Source organism: Oncorhynchus keta, chromosome 31 (genome assembly GCF_023373465.1).
Source record: "Oncorhynchus keta strain PuntledgeMale-10-30-2019 chromosome 31, Oket_V2, whole genome shotgun sequence".
Lineage (NCBI taxonomy): Eukaryota > Metazoa > Chordata > Actinopteri > Salmoniformes > Salmonidae > Oncorhynchus > Oncorhynchus keta.
Window position 1 is genome coordinate 2331708 of NC_068451.1, and position 20998 is coordinate 2352705.

At 43.3% G+C, this 20998-nt stretch overlaps 2 protein-coding genes across 7 annotated transcripts in view; both read right to left on the reverse strand.

The window, feature by feature from the left end:
• Positions 1-372: 372 nt before the first annotated feature.
• LOC118364204 (clathrin coat assembly protein AP180-like) lies at positions 373-19436 on the reverse strand. Of its 6 annotated transcripts, none has more exons than XM_052489311.1 (18): positions 19261-19436; positions 18928-19004; positions 18248-18262; positions 17412-17600; positions 16452-16523; positions 15076-15312; positions 13761-13850; positions 13233-13313; positions 10506-10643; positions 6619-6696; positions 5327-5551; positions 4094-4276; positions 3974-3992; positions 3708-3801; positions 3008-3085; positions 2766-2879; positions 2324-2417; positions 373-2109 (listed from the first exon to the last, which is right to left on the reverse strand). In XM_052489311.1, the coding sequence occupies exons 4-17, from the start codon at positions 17425-17427 to the stop codon at positions 2337-2339; spliced, it is 1506 nt and encodes a 501-aa protein (XP_052345271.1). In that variant the 5' UTR covers positions 17428-17600; positions 18248-18262; positions 18928-19004; positions 19261-19436; the 3' UTR covers positions 373-2109; positions 2324-2336. The 6 variants fall into 6 exon arrangements, with proteins under 6 accessions (XP_052345271.1, XP_052345270.1, XP_052345272.1 ...); XM_052489310.1 differs by having other exon boundaries at positions 4094-4291; XM_052489312.1 differs by lacking the exon at positions 16452-16523 and having other exon boundaries at positions 4094-4291.
• Positions 19437-20545: 1109 nt separating this feature from the next.
• Positions 20546-20998, reverse strand: part of LOC118364202 (clathrin coat assembly protein AP180-like) — a 48807-nt gene continuing 48354 nt past the window's right edge. Inside the window, exon 11 of the mRNA XM_035745528.2 lies at positions 20546-20590. Coding sequence (XP_035601421.2) covers positions 20563-20590 — 28 coding nt within the window. The 3' untranslated portion in view covers positions 20546-20562. The remainder of the gene's footprint in view (positions 20591-20998) is intronic.

Sequence of the window (20998 nt, forward strand, 5' to 3'; positions counted from 1 at the left end):
TGTATGTATGTATGTATGTATGTATGTATGTATGTATGTATGTATGTATGTATGTATGTATGTATGTATGTATGTATGTATGTATGTATGTATGTATCTATGACACATCTATGCATGTAGCCAGGGTCATGATCATTAGGCACCAAATGGAAGAAAACAGACTGAAACATGGAGGGACTACTTGGACCTGTCCAATAAGAAACAGTCATTTACATTTTAAAATGTTTTCAGTTGTGCGCCCTAATGAACACAACCCAAGTTTGGCCTATTGATGTCATTACAATGTCATGACAATTAGTGCACCGGATTAAAAATGCAATGCGTCCATGATCTGATCTATCAACATGAGAAAAAGATTGGCGATCATTAATGGGCGATTCTTTCCATCATTGAGTTTATTGCATCTCAAAGGGCTTACATGCACTGGGGAGGGGCATAGTAAATAATAATAATAAGATATTTAAAAAAAAATGTAACTCAATAATGAAAAAAAGCATGTTTTCCCATTTTTCAATCCATATTTTGTTCCCACAACAATTGTCGAAACAGTCTTGCAATGACACAACAAATGATCTGTTATATCTGGGGCTGTACAGCACAGGACTGGTTTCACTGGTTCTAAACAGCTGCCTAGATATACATGGAAGCCACACTGTTCAACAGTGTCCTCTTTTGACTGGGTATACACAGGCTCTCCTCTCCGCCCATGCTACCATGTACAATATTACTGATTCATTAACAATGGGGGAGGAAACGGAACAGAAATATGTAACAAATTCTGGAGTGGATGAATAGGGAGACAAGGATGCTTGTTTCTTCTCAAATACAAAAATAACACTACATATCCAGTACCTAACCGTGGTCTAGTTATAGTAATAATGATAATAATAAAGTACGAGCAATTCTGAAAATCAAACAACAGACCACTGATGAGGACAGTGATAGGTCCATAGGGAGAGTGCCGCTGATACCAGGAAGTAGACTAACTGTACACAACTTGTTTTAGTGGTTTAACAAAAGACTGTTCTCCTCTGTATTGAGATATGAGGTACTGGCAACATCTGGCTCCTGATATGCACTCTTTGACCTTTATCTTGAATAGGATTAGGAAAACACATTTTCTCTGTAAATAAGCGATAAGATACGATCTGTTGGTAAAAAATATCCGACAATGTTTTATAGCAGATTCGCAAACAATGTCAACAGAGAGAGAAAATACAAATAAAGCTGGACACGATGCGCAAAATCTAGAAAATAAATAAATAGAAAAATAAGCGCTGGCAAAAAAACAAATAAATATACTGAACATCATTTTTTTAAAAATCATTGGATGGTCATTTAGGATTCAGGAGCCCGTACATGTTGCTTATTCATATTAATCATATATTCATATCATATTTGTTTCTAAACACGTTCAGAAGATGACGGGAAATAAGATAATGGTCACATGACTTCTTACAATTTGATATCAGATTCACATCAATATGCTCTTCCACAGACATACAGAGTAGAGACAGAATCCTTAAAGATTTGCCAGTGTAATGTATATACAACAACGAAGAAGAACTTCTGCAAACGACACATTGCACGTTTCATCCAAAAATGACAGGGCTGCAATTGCTTACCCCTCTTATCCAATCAGGGTGAGGCAGGGTGGAACCCCCTCCCCTCTTGAGTGATCAGAAGGCCAGTGCAGGGCCGAAGGTGGAGTTGAGGGCATCGAACAAACACGCATCCATCATTCAACTCAACGCGCCGACACTACTGGGAAAAAGGATCTAAATACAAACAGCACATACGCCTTCAGCTTCCGCTCGGGTTTCTGCCTTGCTTTGATAGACATTTTTTTTGTAAATATGTTTTGTGTGGTTTTGTTTAGACAAAAGGTTACATCTAGTTAAGCACACACTTGTTTTTTTTTCCTCACTAAGGTGTCACTTTCACAGTTTGTGCTACAACATTACACAGGGGGCTGGGATGGGGTGGGGTCGAGGAAGGGGGGGGATCTCCTATAGGTGAGTAGCTGAGGAGGGTCTCTGGTGTCCCAGGTTGTAGAGAACGCCGAAATAAGACAGGCGGCCAGAGGGCCCAGCTCCAGAAAAACAAGAGCTGGAAGACGATAAGGAGAAAAACATACCCTAAGTTTGACCACTGACACATGGCTAGCATTAGCCTGGTCCCAGATCTCTTTGTGCTGTATAACCAACTCCTATAGTCATTGGCATGACAAGGGTCATAAGTTGTCAAAACCACACACATAGATCTGAGACCAGGCAAGACAAGCATTACACCAAGATGACAGCGGAAAGTGCTGAACACACACCTGGGCTGGGGGATTACATTAAGTCCTTGAGGTTAAGGTCTGCCAGTGGGTCCTTGGGTTTTTTGCTCTGGGTGGCAGCAGGTCCTGAAGACAGCTGGAAAACAGAAAAAACGAATTGAGTACCACTTCAAAAACATTGCCTTTAAAATATATTTATTTTGCTCATATAAGCCTCATAGCTTTCCCAATAGCAAGCCTGTGTTTACTTTGTGGAAAAGTCTTATGATGATGTTTTACACTTTGATTTTGGTCTTCAGGAGAACACATGAAAACATGAATGTTGACATGCATCATTTTATGGGACTGTATCAAAAGTGGACTAATGAAGAATATATGAGTATATTTCCCCCTTAAATACGTTTATTACTGAAGGAGTAACAGGTGATTCTGTATACTTATGTGCACTCTACTGTGTGTGTGTGTGTGCATGCATGTGTGTTACCAGTGCCCCTGGTGCTGCAGCTCCTGGCAGGGGTGGTCTCATGGGTTGACCCATCATTGGCTGTCCCATCATCATGGGAGGCATCATGGGAACTCCAGATCCAGCTGCTGAGGCCTGGACAGAGATGGAAGGGGTTAATGGAATTGACCAATAACGACGTCCTGTCTTGAATAAGAACACTGAGCTCATTTATACGTTTAGCTGTCCATGTTGGTTTCTGGGCATCCAGTCCAGTATCTCACCATGCTAAAGCCAGGATGTGCTCCCATGGGCGGAGGGATGGCTCCAGGGGCACCAGGGGCTCCAGGGGCGGGGCCACCCTAGAAACAGGAAGTCAAGACATAAACAGTTCACAGCTCTATGACATAGAACATCATTTCCATTCCTGAACAATCCTTTTCCAATTTCCAATCCTTTTCCAACAGAAATGCTACACTCTCCAGGCTCTACAGAGTGTGGTGAAGACTGCCCAGTCCATCACTGGAGACTGACTCTCTTCACAGCTGCACCTAAGAGACTTTCACTCACTCACCCACCCTTACACACACACCTCGCACGTACGTACGCACGCACACATACACCTCATACGCACGCACACACACACACACCTCATACGCACGCACACACACACACAAACCCATGTACCATTGCCGCTACTATTTATCTAAGCTGCTCACCCATATCACTACTCACTCTAGCACATTTCATAGTCTACACTGTATATTCTTATTGTGTATATTTCCAAACATTACTATTTTTACAACTTTTTTTTGTATAAATGTGTATTGTACTGTTGAGGAGAGCTTTGCAAGTAAGCATTTCACTGTACAACTTACAACCTGTATCCTGTGCACATGACCAATAAACGTTGATTTGATTTCAATAATAAATGTCCCAATAACGGTTCTTTGCTAATATTGGGAGGCTTCTGGAGGCTTTTACCATCATAGGTCCAGGAGCGCCCCAGCTGGGAGGGGCTACCTGGGGGGTCCAGTTAGATCCTCCTGTCAGCTTCTTCTCATTCCACTGGTGGTCCCTATATGAGACACACATGACACCAAAGTTGTCATCAGCTAACTGGAAGGTTTGGGAATACACACCAGATACCGCATGACTTTGATTGTTATTTAGGAAGCACACAAAGAAAAGGAGAACACGCACACGCACACACACGCGCAAGCACGAACACAAAGAAACTCCATACGTACTTTTTCTGAATCCCCAGATCTGCAAGAGAAGAAAACATCATTTCAGAACTCATTATTAAACTGACAAAAAAAAACAGTAATCAGAACCATCAAGACTGTCCAGGTGTGATCAATACATGCCTCCAACCAGGTTTGCCAGGGAGGAGTCCAAGTCGCCCCCGATGGATGGCCGTTTAATAGCTGTGGCGCCTGTCATGCCAACCCCGACCGCGGGTGTAAACTTGGTACTGACCCCACCACTGCCAGTGCTGCCCACACTACCCCCAGTGGACTGGGGTGTTATGGCTGGCATCAGTATGTCCCCTAATCCGCCAAACACTTAGAGGGAAAGGGTAGAAATAAGGGGAGTAAGATGTTAGTGACATGCAGCATGGATGAAAGGGGCAGATGTGAAATCAGCACCATACAATTCATCACCACAACAATAGCCATTCAGTGCAGTACTCTGGTGTGCAATTCATGTACCGAGCAGGGCAGAAACAATATACACCTAATCTCGGTTAACGCAGAACAAAAATCTTGCGGAATTTGGTACCTTTTATGTCTACGTAGTCTGTCCACGAGAGATCAATATATACCCACCCCACTGTAAGGCCTTCACTACCACAGAATCTGAACATTCAAGTCTATAACTGTGTTTCAATGTGGTTTAAAACCACCACAGTGCCAGCAGCGCAGCTTCAAAGAGCACTATGTTGAATTGAGGGTAGAATCTGGCAAATGTTACAAATGGGAGTAATACATACATTACATTGTCTCATATGTGAGACAAACATATTGAAACATGCAAAAAGGGATTTTTTTTTTTTTTAATGGGGAACGTCTCAAAACAGCACATACTGCAAAGTACTAGCGGGAGAAAGTCTTGTGAACTCACCAATTACGCAGTAGCAGCAAGCAATGACCCAACAGTGACAGAGAGAGGGGGGGCAGAAAGAGACAGGGGCAGAGTGGGCAAGAGGAGGGGATTGAATGGGTGGACAAAGAAAGGATGTGAGGAGAGAAATGTGGAAAGGCAGTATGTGACAGGGAGAGAGAACATAGAGAATGCGAGGACGGAGGGAGGTAGAGGGAGACCAACATATAGAGAAAGAAGGAGTTGAAATAGGATGGGGAGCACAGTAGTAAGTAAGCATTGGCATGTGCACATGTGAGACAAGAGAGAGTGAGAGTGAGAGCGTGAGAGAGAGGCACTGTTTAAGGAATTAAACCGTCAGCAGTGGTGACCGTTGAGCCCTCAGCGTTACATAATAAGGACAGCGGCGGTGGAGCGTGGCAGCGTCAGTCATGCATGCAGAACACACACACACACTTCCCTCAGGATATATTCATGGCGCAGACTGTGTCCCCTACCTGATGCATCAAAGCCACCAGAGGGTGCTGCTGCGGCAGGCACTGTGTCTGCAGCTGCTGGTGTGGCGGGCATTAGTGGGGGTAGGGAGCCGAGGGTGTCGAAGCCACACTCCAGCAAGTCATTCTGGGCTGAGACAGGAGCCAGGGTAGGGGCGAGGGCCGGGGCCAAAGCGGGGGCCAAAGGAGCAGGGGCTGCCGTGGGAGCCAGGCTAGGAGACATCAGTCCTGGAAGTGGGGAACCATTTGAATGAGTATTATATACGGTGATAATAATTTTCATTTCCATTGATTTAAGTTACATTGTGTCATGGTATTCAATATTAACATACTGTACATGCAGTATGAATCACAAACGGCAGATGTCTTAGAGCAGGGGCTCCCAACCCTTCTCCTGGAGAACCACAGTCCTGCAAGCTTTTACTACAACCCTTCTCCTGGAGAACCACAGTCCTGCAAGCTTTTACTACAACCCTTCTCCTGGAGAACCACAGTCCTGCAAGCTTTTACTACAACCCTTCTCCTGGAGAACCACAGTCCTGCAAGCTTTTACTACAACCCTTCTCCTGGAGAACCACAGTCCTGCAAGCTTTTACTTACAACCCTTCTACTGGAGAACCACAGTCTTTGCAAGCTTTTACTACAACCCTTCTCCTGGAGAACCACAGTCCTGCAAGCTTTTACTACAACCCTTCTCCTGGAGAACCACAGTCCTTGCAAGCTTTTACTACAACCCTTCTCCTGGAGAACCACAGTCCTGCAAGCTTTTACTACAACCCTTCTCCTGGAGAACCACAGTCCTGCAAGCTTTTACTACAACCCTTCTCCTGGAGAACCACAGTCCTGCAAGCTTTTACTTACAACCCTTCTCCTGGAGAACCACAGTCTCTGCAAGCTTTTACTACAACCCTTCTCCTGGAGAACCACAGTCCTTGCAAGCTTTTACTACAACCCTTCTCCTGGAGAACCACAGTCCTTGCAAGCTTTTACTACAACCCTTCTCCTGGAGAACCACAGTCCTTGCAAGCTTTTACTACAACCCTTCTCCTGGAGAACCACAGTCCTTGCAAGCTTTTACTACAACCCTAATCCAGCTCACTTTATTTGACTAATTAGCTGCTCACCGGGACATTGATTATGGTGTGTTGCAACTGGGTTAAAGCTAAAGTGTGTGTGTGTGTGTGTGTGTGTGTGTGTGTGTGTGTGTGTGTGTGTGTGTGTGTGTGTGTGTGTGTGTGTGTGTGTGTGTGTGTGTGTGTGTGTGTGTGTGTGTGTGTGTGTGTGTGTGTGCGTACCACCCAACAGATCCTCCTCTCCTGGTCCCCCGGGGGCAGCGGGCATAGCGTCCATCAGAGCAGGACAACTGAATGTGTCTATAGAGTGACAGCCAGCCAGCCATCGGGAACGCAGCATGAGGGTAAAGAACAGTTAGTTAGCCATGAGCCAGTAAGGGGGGAGGATACAAACAGGCAGTGAGACAAGTCTCACTGTACAGTAAACCAGGGTTGGGTAGGTTACTTTCGAAATGTAATCTGTTTCTAGTTACCTGTCCAAAATTGTACTGAGTAATGCAACTTTTGGATTACCCAAACTCAGTAATGTAATCTGATTACATTCCATTACTTTTAGATTACTTTCCCCTTAAGAGGCATTACATAGCTGTTACAATATATGGATGTTTTACTTTATGGTTTGGTTATGTGGGCTTCTTCTTACCCATTGTGTTCTACTACATATAATAATACAATTAAATTATATCTTTACATTAAAAACCAAAGTCTATCAGAATTCCAGTCATTCCAATAAATGCTATACCCCTTGATCTTCAAGAATAGCACTTGGAAATATGGAAGTATAGATTAATTGTTTTACCTAAGCATAGCCCCAAAACTAAGGACTTATTAGCCAGCCCTATTCTTTTCTTTATGATTTTGTTGTCATGGAGGACTGATTGGGTTCATTGATTCCAGTTAAAAAATAAATGCTGCGCTCATGGAATGGCATGCTTTGCCAAGAATGTACAAAGCTGTCATCAAGGCAAAGGGTGGCTCCATCTTTTTGGTTATTACATGATTCCTTATGTGTTATTTCATAGGTTTGATGTCTTCATTATTATTATACAGTGTAGAAAATAGTACAAATAAAGAAAAACCATTGAATGAGTAGGTGTGTCCAAACTCTTGACTGGTACTGTTTATAATTTATAAGTCCAAAAATAGATGTAGAAACTACCGTTCACCCCTTTAAGTCTATTCAAAAGTGTGTGAGTTTGAGCATGTGTCCATTAGGCCTATGGATTTTTTTTTTATCAGCACGAATTAGATTGAGCTATAAAAGTCCCACTTTTATTCAATAGGCTGGAATATGCACTATGCAGCTAGTTGAAGATCGCATTTTTCACTGGCTGTCCACTGGTTTCAAACACAATGATTGATAGGCAGCTTAAACTTCTTGAATTCAACTGTTATTGGGTTCAAATACACATTTAGATTTCGGAACAGCCATCCGCAACAACCACAATCCGTAACGCGCAAATAGCTAAATGAGAGAGCAGCAGTGTGATTCACAACGTTATGTAGATATCAATAATAAATTATATCCGTATCCCCGTAGACTACACCACTACTGTCATCCTTACCTCCAAGCGTTGATTCAAATTGGATAATCTTTCGGATGCCGACAGCTGTCGCACCATTGGAATATTTAGCTTGGACGGTAGCCTACAAAAGCCTATTCCTGCTCTTTTCCCGCGATCCATCGAACACATTTTCTATGTCATCATAGGCTTCTCTGACTTGTGGTCAGACTCAGGTGGAATAAATTTAAATTTGAGCCTTTTTTTCAATGCTGATTTGACTGTCATTGAGCAAACAGAGAAGTGTCAAAGATTTTTTTTCCCGCAAACATCCTTTCTGAATTTAAAAGTCATCCTCGAAGTAATCTTTTAGTTTTTCAAAAGTATTGGTAATCTGATTACAATATTTTAGCTGGTAACGTAACGGATTACAGTTACCATTTTTTGTAATCCCTTACATTTAATCCGTTACTCCCCAACCCTGCAGTAAACACACGCACGTGCAAGCATGTGCGCAAGCTTCTAAATACCATGCAATTGCAAGAGGGTAGAATTTCCGTCCCAACCTGTGTATGAACTCAAAACACTCTGCACATAAAAACATCGCAACTCAAGAAACCATAATACCACTGACCCAGAAAATCCAAAGGTGTTTCTTAGTGCAGGTGACAGTATTTGTAGGTTTCAGGGCGGGTGACGTCTCTACACGATGGCTGCTACTAACGCATTCACAGATAACTAACAAGCAATGCTACGTTAGCTACATAATCCAAAAGCAGTTGCAGAAGAAAACTTCTGGGATATACTGCTACACCAAACATATGACACTACCTCTCTCCTAGATCAAGACTTATTAGGGATCTATTACCCTGGCTACGAAGATACTTACACATGAACAGCTCTCCACATACAAATATCCTTCACACCTAATAGCTAATAGGATATTAATAACCTACAAAGCATTACATGGGCTTGCTCCTACCTACCTCTCTGATTTGGTCCTGCCGTACATACCTACACGTACGCTACGGTCACAAGACGCAGGCCTCCTAATTGTCCCTAGAATTTCTAAGCAAACAGCTGGAGGCAGGGCTTTCTCCTATAGAGCTCCATTTTTATGGAACGGTCTGCCTACCCATGTCAGAGACGCAAACTCGGTCTCAACCTTTAAGTCTTTACTGAAGACTCATCTCTTCAGTGGGTCATATGATTGAGTGTAGTCTGGCCCAGGAGTGGGAAGGTGAACGGAAAGGCTCTGGAGCAACGAACCGCCCTTGCTGTCTCTGCCTGGCCGGTTCCCCTCTTTCCACTGGGATTCTCTGCCTCTAAACCTGTTACGGGGGCTGAGTCACTGGCTTGCTGGGGCTCTCTCGTGCCGTCCCTGGGGGGGGTGCGTCACCTGGGTGGGTTGATTCACTGTTGTGGTTGGCCTGTCTGGGTTGGCGCCCCCCTTGGGTTGTACCGTGGCGGAGATCTTTGTGGGCTATACTCAGCCTTGTCTCAGGATGGTAAGTTGGTGGTTGAAGATATCCCTCTAGTGGTGTGGGGGCTGTGCTTTGGCAAAGTGGGTGGGGTTATATCCTTCCTGTTTGGCCCTGTCCGGGGTGTCCTCGGATGGGGCCACAGTGTCTCCTGACCCCTCCTGTCTCAGCCTCCAGTATTTATGCTGCAGTAGTTTATGTGTCGGGGGCTAGGGTCAGTTTGTTATATCTGGAGTACTTCTCCTGTCCTATTCGGTGTCCTGTGTGAATCTAAGTGTGCGTTCTCTAATTCTCTCCTTCTCTCTTTCTTTCTCTCTCTCGGAGGACCTGAGCCCTAGGACCATGCCCCAGGACTACCTGACATGATGACTCCTTGCTGTCCCCAGTCCACCTGGCCATGCTGCTGCTCCAGTTTCAACTGTTCTGCCTTACTATTATTCAACCATGCTGGTCATTTATGAACATTTGAACATCTTGGACACGTTCTGTTATAATCTCCACCCGGCACAGCCAGAAGAGGACTGGCCACCCCACATATGCTCTCTCTAATTCTCTCTTTCTTTCTCTCACTCGGAGGACCTGAGCCCTAGGACCGTGCCCCAGGACTACCTGACATGATGGCTCCTTGCTGTCCCCAGTCCACCTGACTGTGCTGCTGCTCCAGTTTCAACTGTTCTGCCTTATTATTATTCGACCATGCTGGTAATTGATGAACATTTGAACATCTTGGTCATGTTCTGTTATAATCTCTACCAGGCACAGCCAGAAGAGGACTGGCCACCCCACATAGCCCGGTTCCTCTCTAGGTTTCTTCCTAGGTTTTGGCCTTTCTAGGGAGTTTTTCCTAGCCACCGTGCTTTTACACCTGCATTGTTTGCTGTTTGGGGTTTTAGGCTGGGTTTCGGTACAGCACTTTGAGATATCAGCTGATGTACGAAGGGCTATATAAATACATTTGATTTGATATTTAACAATGGAGAAATGGCAATAAATAAATCACTGTAAACAAAGTACACAAGACGAATAGATTAACAGAGTATGGAAATGGTCAGATGTTCCTCAGCATGAGTCAAATTAACCCATGAAGGTGTACAGGAAGTGGTGGATTTCGTGGTACAGTACGCACCCAGCAGATCAATGACAAGTGCAGGTGCAGAGGGCTCAGGTTTGGGAGGAGAGACCGTTGCAGGGGCAGGAGCTGGAGTCGGGGCTTGAGCTGGAGTTGGAGCCACTGCTGGTGCTGGAGCCATAGCAGAGAATGCATCTACAGAATGAGAGAGGAGAGTAATTGCACCACAATTTGAAAAATCTGCATTATATAGAGTAGCAGTCAAAAGTATGGACACACCTACTCATTCAAGTTTTTTTTTTTTATTAAAAACTATTTTCTACATTGTAGAATAATAGTGAAGACATCAAAACTAGGAAATAACACATATGGAATCATGATGGACTGTTGTTTCTCTTTGCTTATTTGAGCTATTATTTAAATAATATGATTATAGATTTTGTTGTCACCGAGGACTGAATGGGCTCATTGATTTGAGTTAAAAAAATAAATGCTGTGCTCATGGAATGGCATGCTTTGCCAAGAGTGTGCAAAGCTGTCATCAAGACAAAAGGCTGGCTACTTTGAAGAATCTTAAATATAATATATATATATTACACTTTTTTGGTTACTACATGATTCCATATGTGTTATTTCATAGTTTAATGTCTTCACTATTATTCTACAATGTTGAAAATAGTAAAAATAAAAATAAAACTTGAATGAGTAGGTGTGTCCATACTTTTGAGTGGTACTATATATACAGTTGAAGTTGGAAGTTTACATACACTTAGGTTGGAGTCATTAACACTTGTTTTTCAAGCGCTCCACAAATGTCTTGTTAACAAACTATAGTTTTGGCAAGTCAGTTAGGACATCTACTTTGTGCATGACACAAGTAATTTTTCCAACAATTGTTTACAGACAGATTATTTCACATATAATTCACTGTATCACAATTCCAGTGGGTCAGAAGTTTACATACACAAAGTTGACTGTGCCTTTAAACAGATTGGAAAATTCCAAAAAATGATGTCCTGGCTTTAGAAGCTTCTGATAGCCTAATTGACATCATTTGAATCAATTGGAGGTGGACCTGTGGATGTATTTCAAGGCCTACCTTCAAACTCAGTGCCTCTTTGTTTGACATTATGGGAAAATCAAAAGAAATCAGCCAAGACCTCAGAAAAATAATTGTAGACGTCCACAAGTCTGGTTCATCCTTGGGAGCAATTTCCAAACACCTTTTAAGGTACCACATTCATCTGTACAAACAATAGTAGGCAAGTATAAACACCATGGGACCACGCAGCCGTCATACCGCTCAGGAAGGAGATGCGTTCTGTCTACTAGAGATGAACGTACTTTGGTGTGAAAAGTGCAAATCAATCCCAGAACGACAGCAAAGGACCTTGTGAAGATGCTGGAGGAAACAGGTACAAAAGTGTCGATATCCACAGCAAAACGAGTCCTATATCGACATAACCTGAAAGGCCGCTCAGCAAAGAAGAAGCCACAGCTCCAAAACCGCCATAAAAAAGCCAGACTACGGTTTGCAACTGCACATGGGGACAAAGATTGTACTTTTTGAAGAAATGTCCTCTGGTCTGATGAAACAAAAATAGAACTGTTTGGCCATAATGACCATCATTATGTTTGGAGGAAAAAGGGGGAGGATTGCAAGCTGAAGAACACCATCCTAACTGTGAAGCACAGGGGTGGCAGCATCATGTTGTAGGGGTGCTTTGCTACTTCACAAAATAGATGGCATCATGAGGTAGGAAAATTATCTGGATATATTGAAGGAACATCTCAAGACATCAGTCAGGAAGTTAAAGCTTGGTCACAAATGGGTCTTCCAAATGGACAATGACCACAAGCAAACTTCCAAAGTTGTGGCAAAATGGCTTAAGGACAACAAAATCAAGGTATTGGAGTGGCCATCACAAAGACCTGACCCCGTCTTATAGAAAATGTGTGGGCAGAACTGAAAAAGCTTGTGCGAGCAAGAAGGCCTACAAACCTGACTCAGTTACACCAGCTCTGTCTGGAGGAATGGGCCAAAATTCACCCAACTTATTGTGGGAAGCTTGTGGAAGGCTACCTGAAACTTTTGACCCGAGTTAAACAATTTAAAGGCAATGCTACCAAATTCGAATTGAGTGTATGTAAACTTCTGACCCACTGGGAATGTGATGAAAGAAATAAAAGCTGAAATAAATCATTCTCTCTACTATTATTCTGACATTTCACATTTTTTAAATAAAGTGGTGATCCTAACGGAACTAAGACAGGCAATTTTTACTAGGATTAAATGTCAGGAATAGTGAAAAGCTGAGATTAAATGTTTTTGGATAAAATGTATGTAAAACTTCCAACTTCAACTGTATCATCTACAGTAAATATGTTTTTGCATCCTTACTACGCATAATTGTTTGGTTTTTGCTGTTTACACTGTGCATAATGGTATGTGGATTTGTGTAAATTCTTTGTCTATATATTCTGTCTGTATATTCTGTTTATTGTGGCAGCACCATTTCACCACGTCAGATTCCTGGTACATGTAAATGTTCTTGGCAATTTTATTTATTCTGTTTCATTTGATCACAAAAAAAGACAAAGTTCCGGTCACTTCCTGAAGAGATACATTGATTGACAGGCTGACAGGGAAGTGCTTGTACGTCAGAAAATGACTTGTACCACTGTATGCTGTAGTCATGCAGGCAGAGTTGGAGATACAGGAAGTAGACCCATAGATGATCATGAATTGAGGTCAGCTAAGAGTGAGCAGATAGTGTAACTCACCAGTCACACCAGACAAGAGGTCTTCATCAGCATTGGCCTCGGGAGGCAAAGGAGAGGGCCCGCGAGAGATAGTAGGGAGATCTTCCAGGGAAACACCCGAGGAAGAAGGTAGAGGAAGTAGGAAGAGTGAAGTAGAAGAGCACAGAGGAGCATTAGCATAACATAGAGAGTGAAAGCAGTGGTAGGAGTTACTGTTATTAAGCCTGTGGGTCCAGGGTTGGGATCAGTTCGAAGTCAGTCAATACAGGAAGTAAAATGAAATGATGATTTAATTGAAAATACATTTTATTACTTCTCAATAAACAGAAAAGAAGAAGCTACTTGTCTTAAACAATTGACCAATTTTGAATGTTAAATTCAAATCACTTCCTGAATTGACTGAGTACAAATTCAAATTGACCCAACCCTGGATTGGGTGCATGCACAAGTCGCATACCACTATGGGGACAAACCAAGACGTGTGGTAAAACAGATGGATGAGGAGGAAGGACAGAAGAGATGAAAAAGAAAGCAATCCACATGCTGTACCTGCCCCAAATAGGTCTACGCTAGGAGTAACAGCAGCATCAGCTTTTTCTGCGGTAGGGCTTTTCTCAGGAATAGAATCAAACATAGAATCTATAAACAAGGACACACAGTTACATTCAGTTTACAATCTATGCAGCATGAGTTAAGAGGGAAAGGGAGAAAAGCAACAACAACAACAACACATTTTTTAAAGGACATTAAAGTAGCGTAACACTTTATAAGTGCTTATTCATGAAAGTTGTTACAAAGTGTTTACTGAATAATTGCAAACTATTTATTGTAAACAAAGGAAAATATGAGCTAAAATCAGGTGAAAGATAAAAATGAAGATGGGCTCAAATGAAGGGTGTTGATATCTACAACCTTGGTCAGAAGTTGGAGGTGAAGAAAGCAAAGGTTGTCATGCAGGCACACTGCAGTTAGAGTGACCATAACAACTAGGTCGAGTTCAGTAAGGCACACATTATCAAACACGTTTGCAGCGGAAAATGAAAGTGTGTTTTTCTATTTAACGCGTTCAGGTAATACGCGTTTCACTCCTTTTCAAATCATTTTCTCCCTCCTCATCACAACTCTGCTCACTCCCCTCTAGCTTTGACTGACTATAATAATAAATCACAACATGTTGAGCCACCCCTATGAACGCAACCAGTTGACAGGCCAATATCTGGTGCCGACAGGTTACTTAATAATCAATGCCTCTGGAAGCCAATACAACAAAGATTTACTGACAACTGAAAAAGGTTTGTTCTGTAACAGCCTGCAAGTATAATGCTTCAAAACCTGTTATAAGCATGTCCGAGGCTTTATAATGTGTAATAATAAGCCCTATGTCAAGCTATGTTTTGTCTCCTATTTCAACTGACTCAAACTGACTGATCATTATGAAATGAAGACATTATGAGGGGCTCATAGCCATACATGCTCATGACATCTTACATCGTAAAGTGTTGCAGTTAGTTTCAATAGTTGTAGTATACCATTAGAAGGCATCCGGTTTTGAGATCTGTGTATTTACTCATAGTCTGCACAGGAATGATGCAGATAATAACCGTCATTTGATAGATCCTTATAATGTACCCATCATCATACCCATTTCTTTTCTCATTTGCAGGGGTGGTCAAAATGTGTGATTCACTCAATGCCTGTGACTTAAATCAAACGAATCAAACGGATAATGACAGACAAAAAAAAAACATAGCCATAATTCCAAAAATGTAGGGAAAGTTACTGTGTCGTCGTCATTATCATCACCATCGTCATCATTGTCATAGTGCAGAGCGATGCAGCGTGCAAAGTAGAATGTGCACTTTACCACCAAAGAGGTCGAGAGTGGGGACGGCAGGGGCGGGGGCGGCTGCAGACTCAGTGGTGGTGGTAGTGGAGGGAACGGGGGCGGCAGCAGGGGGCTCGATGGGGGCGACAATGATCGGCACTGCGCTGGAGGTGGGGCTGGCTGCTTCTGGGGCAGCCAGCGTGTTATCGAACTTCATAGCAAAGAGGTCCATCTCTGGAGCCAAGTTCGCACTCCCCTCCGACGGAGCGAAGGGGTCTTCAGGAGGGGGGAGGAAGGAGGATGGGGGTTAGGGGGGGTTAAGGGATATGACCAGAAAAGGGAGGATGGGAAGAGAGTAGGGGGAGTTGAGAGTTTGTTAAAACAACAAACATAGTAAAATACATATTATTGTGAGTCTAGAGGAGCTTCCATAATGAGGGTTAGTGGGAAGTAAAGAAGAGACACCATTAACTTTATACTACAGCCCCAGGTTAGAATACTCACTGTCTCACACTCAGACTCATTAAAGGGAATGGGCTACAGCTGGTTTTGGTAAATACTGTTGTTACATAGACAGGCCACAGAGGACAATGTCTCATGGTTATATTAGAACTAGTACATACACATGGAAGCAGAATCACACCAAAACAAACACAATTAATACAATTTTGGCATGAATCTGCTTCCACACTGATAAGCTCTGTGTACATAGAATCCAAATACATGATAAAGGCGCAGAATAAAGATAATGTAGAAAAATGTGCCTCAACATAAAACTGTCCTACTATTCGTTGCCATAAGCCCAAAGCTCCCAACACACACGGTAATGGAGCCGTGTGAATTACACACACTGTACTTTTGGACACCTACAGTCACAGCGGTCGATTAATACTTACACATTCAGGCCAAAGAGAGAAACAAAACAGGGTAAATAAAGATGGTCAGTTAGTATGATCAGTAAGTGGCATCATTTATATGAAATATAAACAATTTTAGGATTTGGGCGAAAATTATACAACTGTATTTTACTCGAGTATTCATCACCAGGTGAATATTACGAGCTGAGGGAAGCAGGGGGACTGTTCTGAAGCAGGGCTGAGTGGCGGAGGGGTAGAGATGGGGGCCGAGGCTTGAGCCCCCAATAGTGGGGTTAGGGTCAGGACGGTAGGCCCCAATGCAATGTTTCAGATGATTTACTACTGTCCCACATGGTAGCGGAAGCAGCTTGGAGTTACCCAAGCTTCAGGATCTCACGCACACACACTCTTGCACAAACACACACACGTGTGTTGGAAGAGTGCACACACACACACACACACACACACACACACACACACACACACACACACACACACACACACACACACACACACACACACACACACACACACACACTGATCAGTGTTATCACCCACCAGATCCGGCACATGCATCAGCAGCAGGCGCCCTGCTGGGCGGGCCGTCACCTGGGGAGGGTGCAAACGCATCTGGGGTACCGGACATGAGTGGAGGGGACAGTGGACACAAACCACAATGCAACACCCAGAGAAAAACAGGGGGAGGCAGGAGAAACAGAGATGAGGAGGTAAATAAAGAGCAGGAGAATAGAGAGAATGAGAGAAACAGAAAGGTGAGCGATCAGCATTAGAAGAAAACAGAGAATACAAGATGTATTGCTGAAATTGCTGATCTTATTAGTATCATATGAATGGGGCCTGTACTTTCCCGGCTGCATAAAGCTGCATTCAGTGTGCACAATGTTTGTACACGCTGGGAAAGTGAAGAGATAACATGATGCTATCATAAGCTTGTGCTGTGTGACAGGAAATGCCATGCTCAGCGATGGGCAAAGCAACATCTCTCTTTGACAGAGGCTGTTTTCCATTGAAAAGAGGGCCACACTTTGCTATACATTTGTTATAGGGGATTTAATTCTGTATATCTACTATTAGATATGTGAGCGAAAAGAGGAGATATGCCGAGTATGGGCTACAATTTCTACTGTTCTCCATACAGTGCAGAGCAAAAACTTCCTCACCTGCTTGCTGTCTTAGATAAATAATTGATTGACTGATGTAGTGCCCAAATAATGAATAATCTGTCAAGCTAATCATTATTTAGCGAGATGGAACATTTGGAAATTAGTGTCCTTATTAGATGTCAATAACTAGAATTTTTCACAAATACAGAATTTCATGAACAGAGTATTTTTGTTAAGGTGTCTGTAGAGTGTATACTGAAACTCGTAAATGTGAGAGTGTGAAAACCAGGTGGTGTAACTACATGTGAGCATGTCAGAGATTGCTCCAAACAAGCAGACAGCTGCTGTGTAGTCTGCCATGATGATTCCTCCCATGAGGCTGACCCCCACTGACCTCCGAACAGATCCATGTCTGAGGCGGTAGTGGCGGGCACGGGCAGCACCACCACGGGGGCCACAGAGGGCGCGGCGGGGCCATCCGTATGGGCCACCGTGGGCGTGGAAGCTGGACCGGCTGCAGCATCAGCAGCAGCAACAGCGGCTGGCTCAGAGGTGCTAGTGGGATCAGGGGGGGTATCTAAACCTATAACCCCCCATCCATCCCCACCCAAGCCCATCCACAATCACGACAGGATAGAGGAACAGGAGGGAATATAACAGGGAGAGAGATTGTAAGTAGAGAGATTGTGTTGAGGAAAAAGACGATAAGTGTAAGATATGTCAAAGAGAACAGTAGTAATAGAGAAGTGTTTGGAGAGGAGTGTGTTACACCTTGAGAGGCATTGTTAGAGATCACAGAGCAAGAATACGAAGAAGGCTGCTACCTATATATGCTGATCCTCTCAGATCCTAGGTCTACAGCTGGAGTCATACACTGAAAGCCCAGTGAGCCACAGGTACAATGGTCACGTTCCAGGCCGACTACATTGCAGTACATCATTGCATCAACTTATGGTTGTGTGAAACGTCATTGACTGCGAGGTCGGTATCAGATTGCTAAATCGTATGATATGGGTAGCTGATGATGTGGTTAGTTGATATGTTAAACACCTATCCAGATGTTGTGAGATCTAGTAGGCGTCGGCAATGTGAGTCAGCCTGGAATGTGGCTAAAGCCTCCAGATAGATGTTAATCATAACTTCAGGTGTAAATCCTAGCAGTTCTCATGCTCTGCGGTGGATGGGAGCTGTGTAAAGAATGTAAAGAACAGTATGTTCCTCAGTACTCACCGCCACCAAGCAGATCTGTACAAGACAATGAGAGAGAGAGCGAGGGAGCGAGCGAGAGTGAGAGAGAAAGAGAGAGAGAGAGAGAGAGAGAGAGAGAGAGCAAAGAGGAGACGTGAGTGAGGGATTACATACAGAGAATATAAACAGAAATGCCAAACAGGGTCAATATCTGACTACCATACCACATGAACACTGTACTTCTGATTTTCCAACTGCCATCTTTTTTTTTTTTAAACACTCCAAGGAAAAAGTGTTATTTGAGTAATAGGCCCTTAAAGCGATTTCAATCTGCAGAGGGGCCAGGTTTGAATATCTGCTAATATTAGTCCTTCCCTTGAGTAAGGGTGGAGAGGAGGATGTAGGTAGAAAGCATGAAAGAGAGCAGGGTGAAATTCATTAGGCACCAAACGGAAGAAAACTAACTTAAACAGGGAGGGAAGTGGGCCTGCAATGAGAAACGCTCAAGTACATGTACACATACACACACACATACACACACACACACACACACACACACACACACACACACACACACACACACACACACACACACACACACACACACACACACACACACACACACACACACACACACACACACACATACATATATATATATATATATATATTGTGTGCCATAAAGGACGCAAACCAGATATTAAATGTATTAAAGGACTTACCTCCCCATGACGAGATAGAGGCTGCTGCTCCACCTGCTGATGGGGAGGCTGACAATGGATCCAAGTCTAGCAGAGCACTGCAGATAGAGTGAGAGAAAGAGAGGGGGAGATAGAAAGAGAGTAACAGAGAGAGAGAGCGAGGAAGAGACAAGAGACAAAATGAAGATGAAAGGAGAGGCGAAGGAGAGACAGGAAGAAGGAAAAACAGAAGACAAAACGGTTTAATGCAAACTGGAGATTGGAGACTGTAGATTGTACAACATAGCACATTGTTAAAGCTAGAGTGGCACCTGAAGTGGCCAATCTAAGAGCCCACAGCAGATGGGCACCTACTTGTTGGAGCCCTTGAAGGTGGGTGCCGCCGTGGGTCTGGCAGGTGGTCCAGGGCGGGCAGGAGCAACTGGAGTAGCAGCAGCTGCAGGGGCCGCTTGAGCTTTTGTAGGCGTGGCGGCTGCGGCCGGGGAGCCATTTGCTTCACACTCCTGTCAGATGGAGGGTTAGCCTCATTAGTCAGTTACCATGGCGACGCACCACAGTTACAGAGACAGAATGAACACGCTTCCAATTATTGTCAAATTGTCGTCAGTTGTCAAAAGGATTTGTTGAGGTGCAGAGACAGAGTAAAATAAGGGGTAGCTGACTCACCTTGGTTGGTGACCTGCAAAATGATACAATAAGAACGAGTTAAAGCCATCATAGCATCACCAGATGATATGCATGGTGAAGCACAGGGGCTGTTATTGAGCTGTGTCAAAGTGACAGCTAAATAAGCGCTGTTGTTTGGGTGGCAGAGAGCAGGCATTTCCAGGCAATTCCATTGTGAAAACATACACTCTTAGAAAAAAATAGCTGTCTAGAATCAATAACGGTTATTTGGCTGTCCCCATTGGGGAACCCTTTGAAGAACCCTTTTTGCTTCCAGGTAGAACCCTTTTGGATCCAGGTAGAAGCCTTTTGGGTTCCATGTAGAACCCTTATCACAGAGTGTTCTACGTGGAACCCAAAAAGGGTTCTCCTATGGGGACAGCCAAAGTACCCTTATGGAATCCTTTTTTCTAAGAGTGTCCTGCATCTGTAGAGTTTAGATTTGCAACACCGAATAAAACAAAATGAAGTCACTCCCTTGCACAAAGCTTTTCATTCTTATTTTCCAGACATAACAAACCCATGTTTTGCAATGACATGCATCAAAAGGGTTGAGGAGTTGAGTGGATCCCAATAACATGACAATGAAGTTAATGTGAACAATGAAGAGCTAAGACACCAGATTCACGTCATATTTTTTTTTAAACTATGCAAAGTGAATCTTGGGTAAGTCCCGAGTCAGCTGTCAAAGTGCATATTAATATGGAGCGAGAGGCAAAACTCAGGAGAGACACTGAAAAATCACAACTATGCCAAATGCACATAAATTCTATAGAATCCCATTTGAACTTCACAACACTGTCGAAACATGACTTTAAACTGGAGGTTCAAATGTCAATTCCATAGAATCCTCATGTGAATGTCACAAAAACAAATGGGGATTTTTTTTTTTTTTTTTTTTACAGTTTCATTCACTTCAATACAAGACAACAGCAAATAATGACCCGGCCCTCCACGTCAACTCATTCTGTAGGAGATCCAGCAAAATACTCACACATCGTCTCTGTGAACATCCTCTCTGTAACACACATTGACAATCACTGGCATTTTGCTAAGATTTCATCTGCTAAGTTTCTTTCCATACATCCGATCTGATGATGCCCCCCCCCCACCCACCACACACACAAATATACTATCTTGTATCGTTGTCCTACTACGGTCCTGTCGAGAACACACGACAGACAGTCTGGTGATGACAGCTTCAGTCCAATCACTGCCCATAAAAATCACACAATCTAGAGGGCATACACTGGATGTACGAATGATGTTAATTGAGAGAGGCTGCGCATAATTAAAGCCTATGGGACATCAGGGTCAAGCACAGTTCTAATTTGGGTTCACTGGATGGTCACAGACTATTTTCACACACTGACGGAGGCTCTTCAGCCGAAGTGTTGGTAAAATAAATCCACAGCAAAAGGAGGCA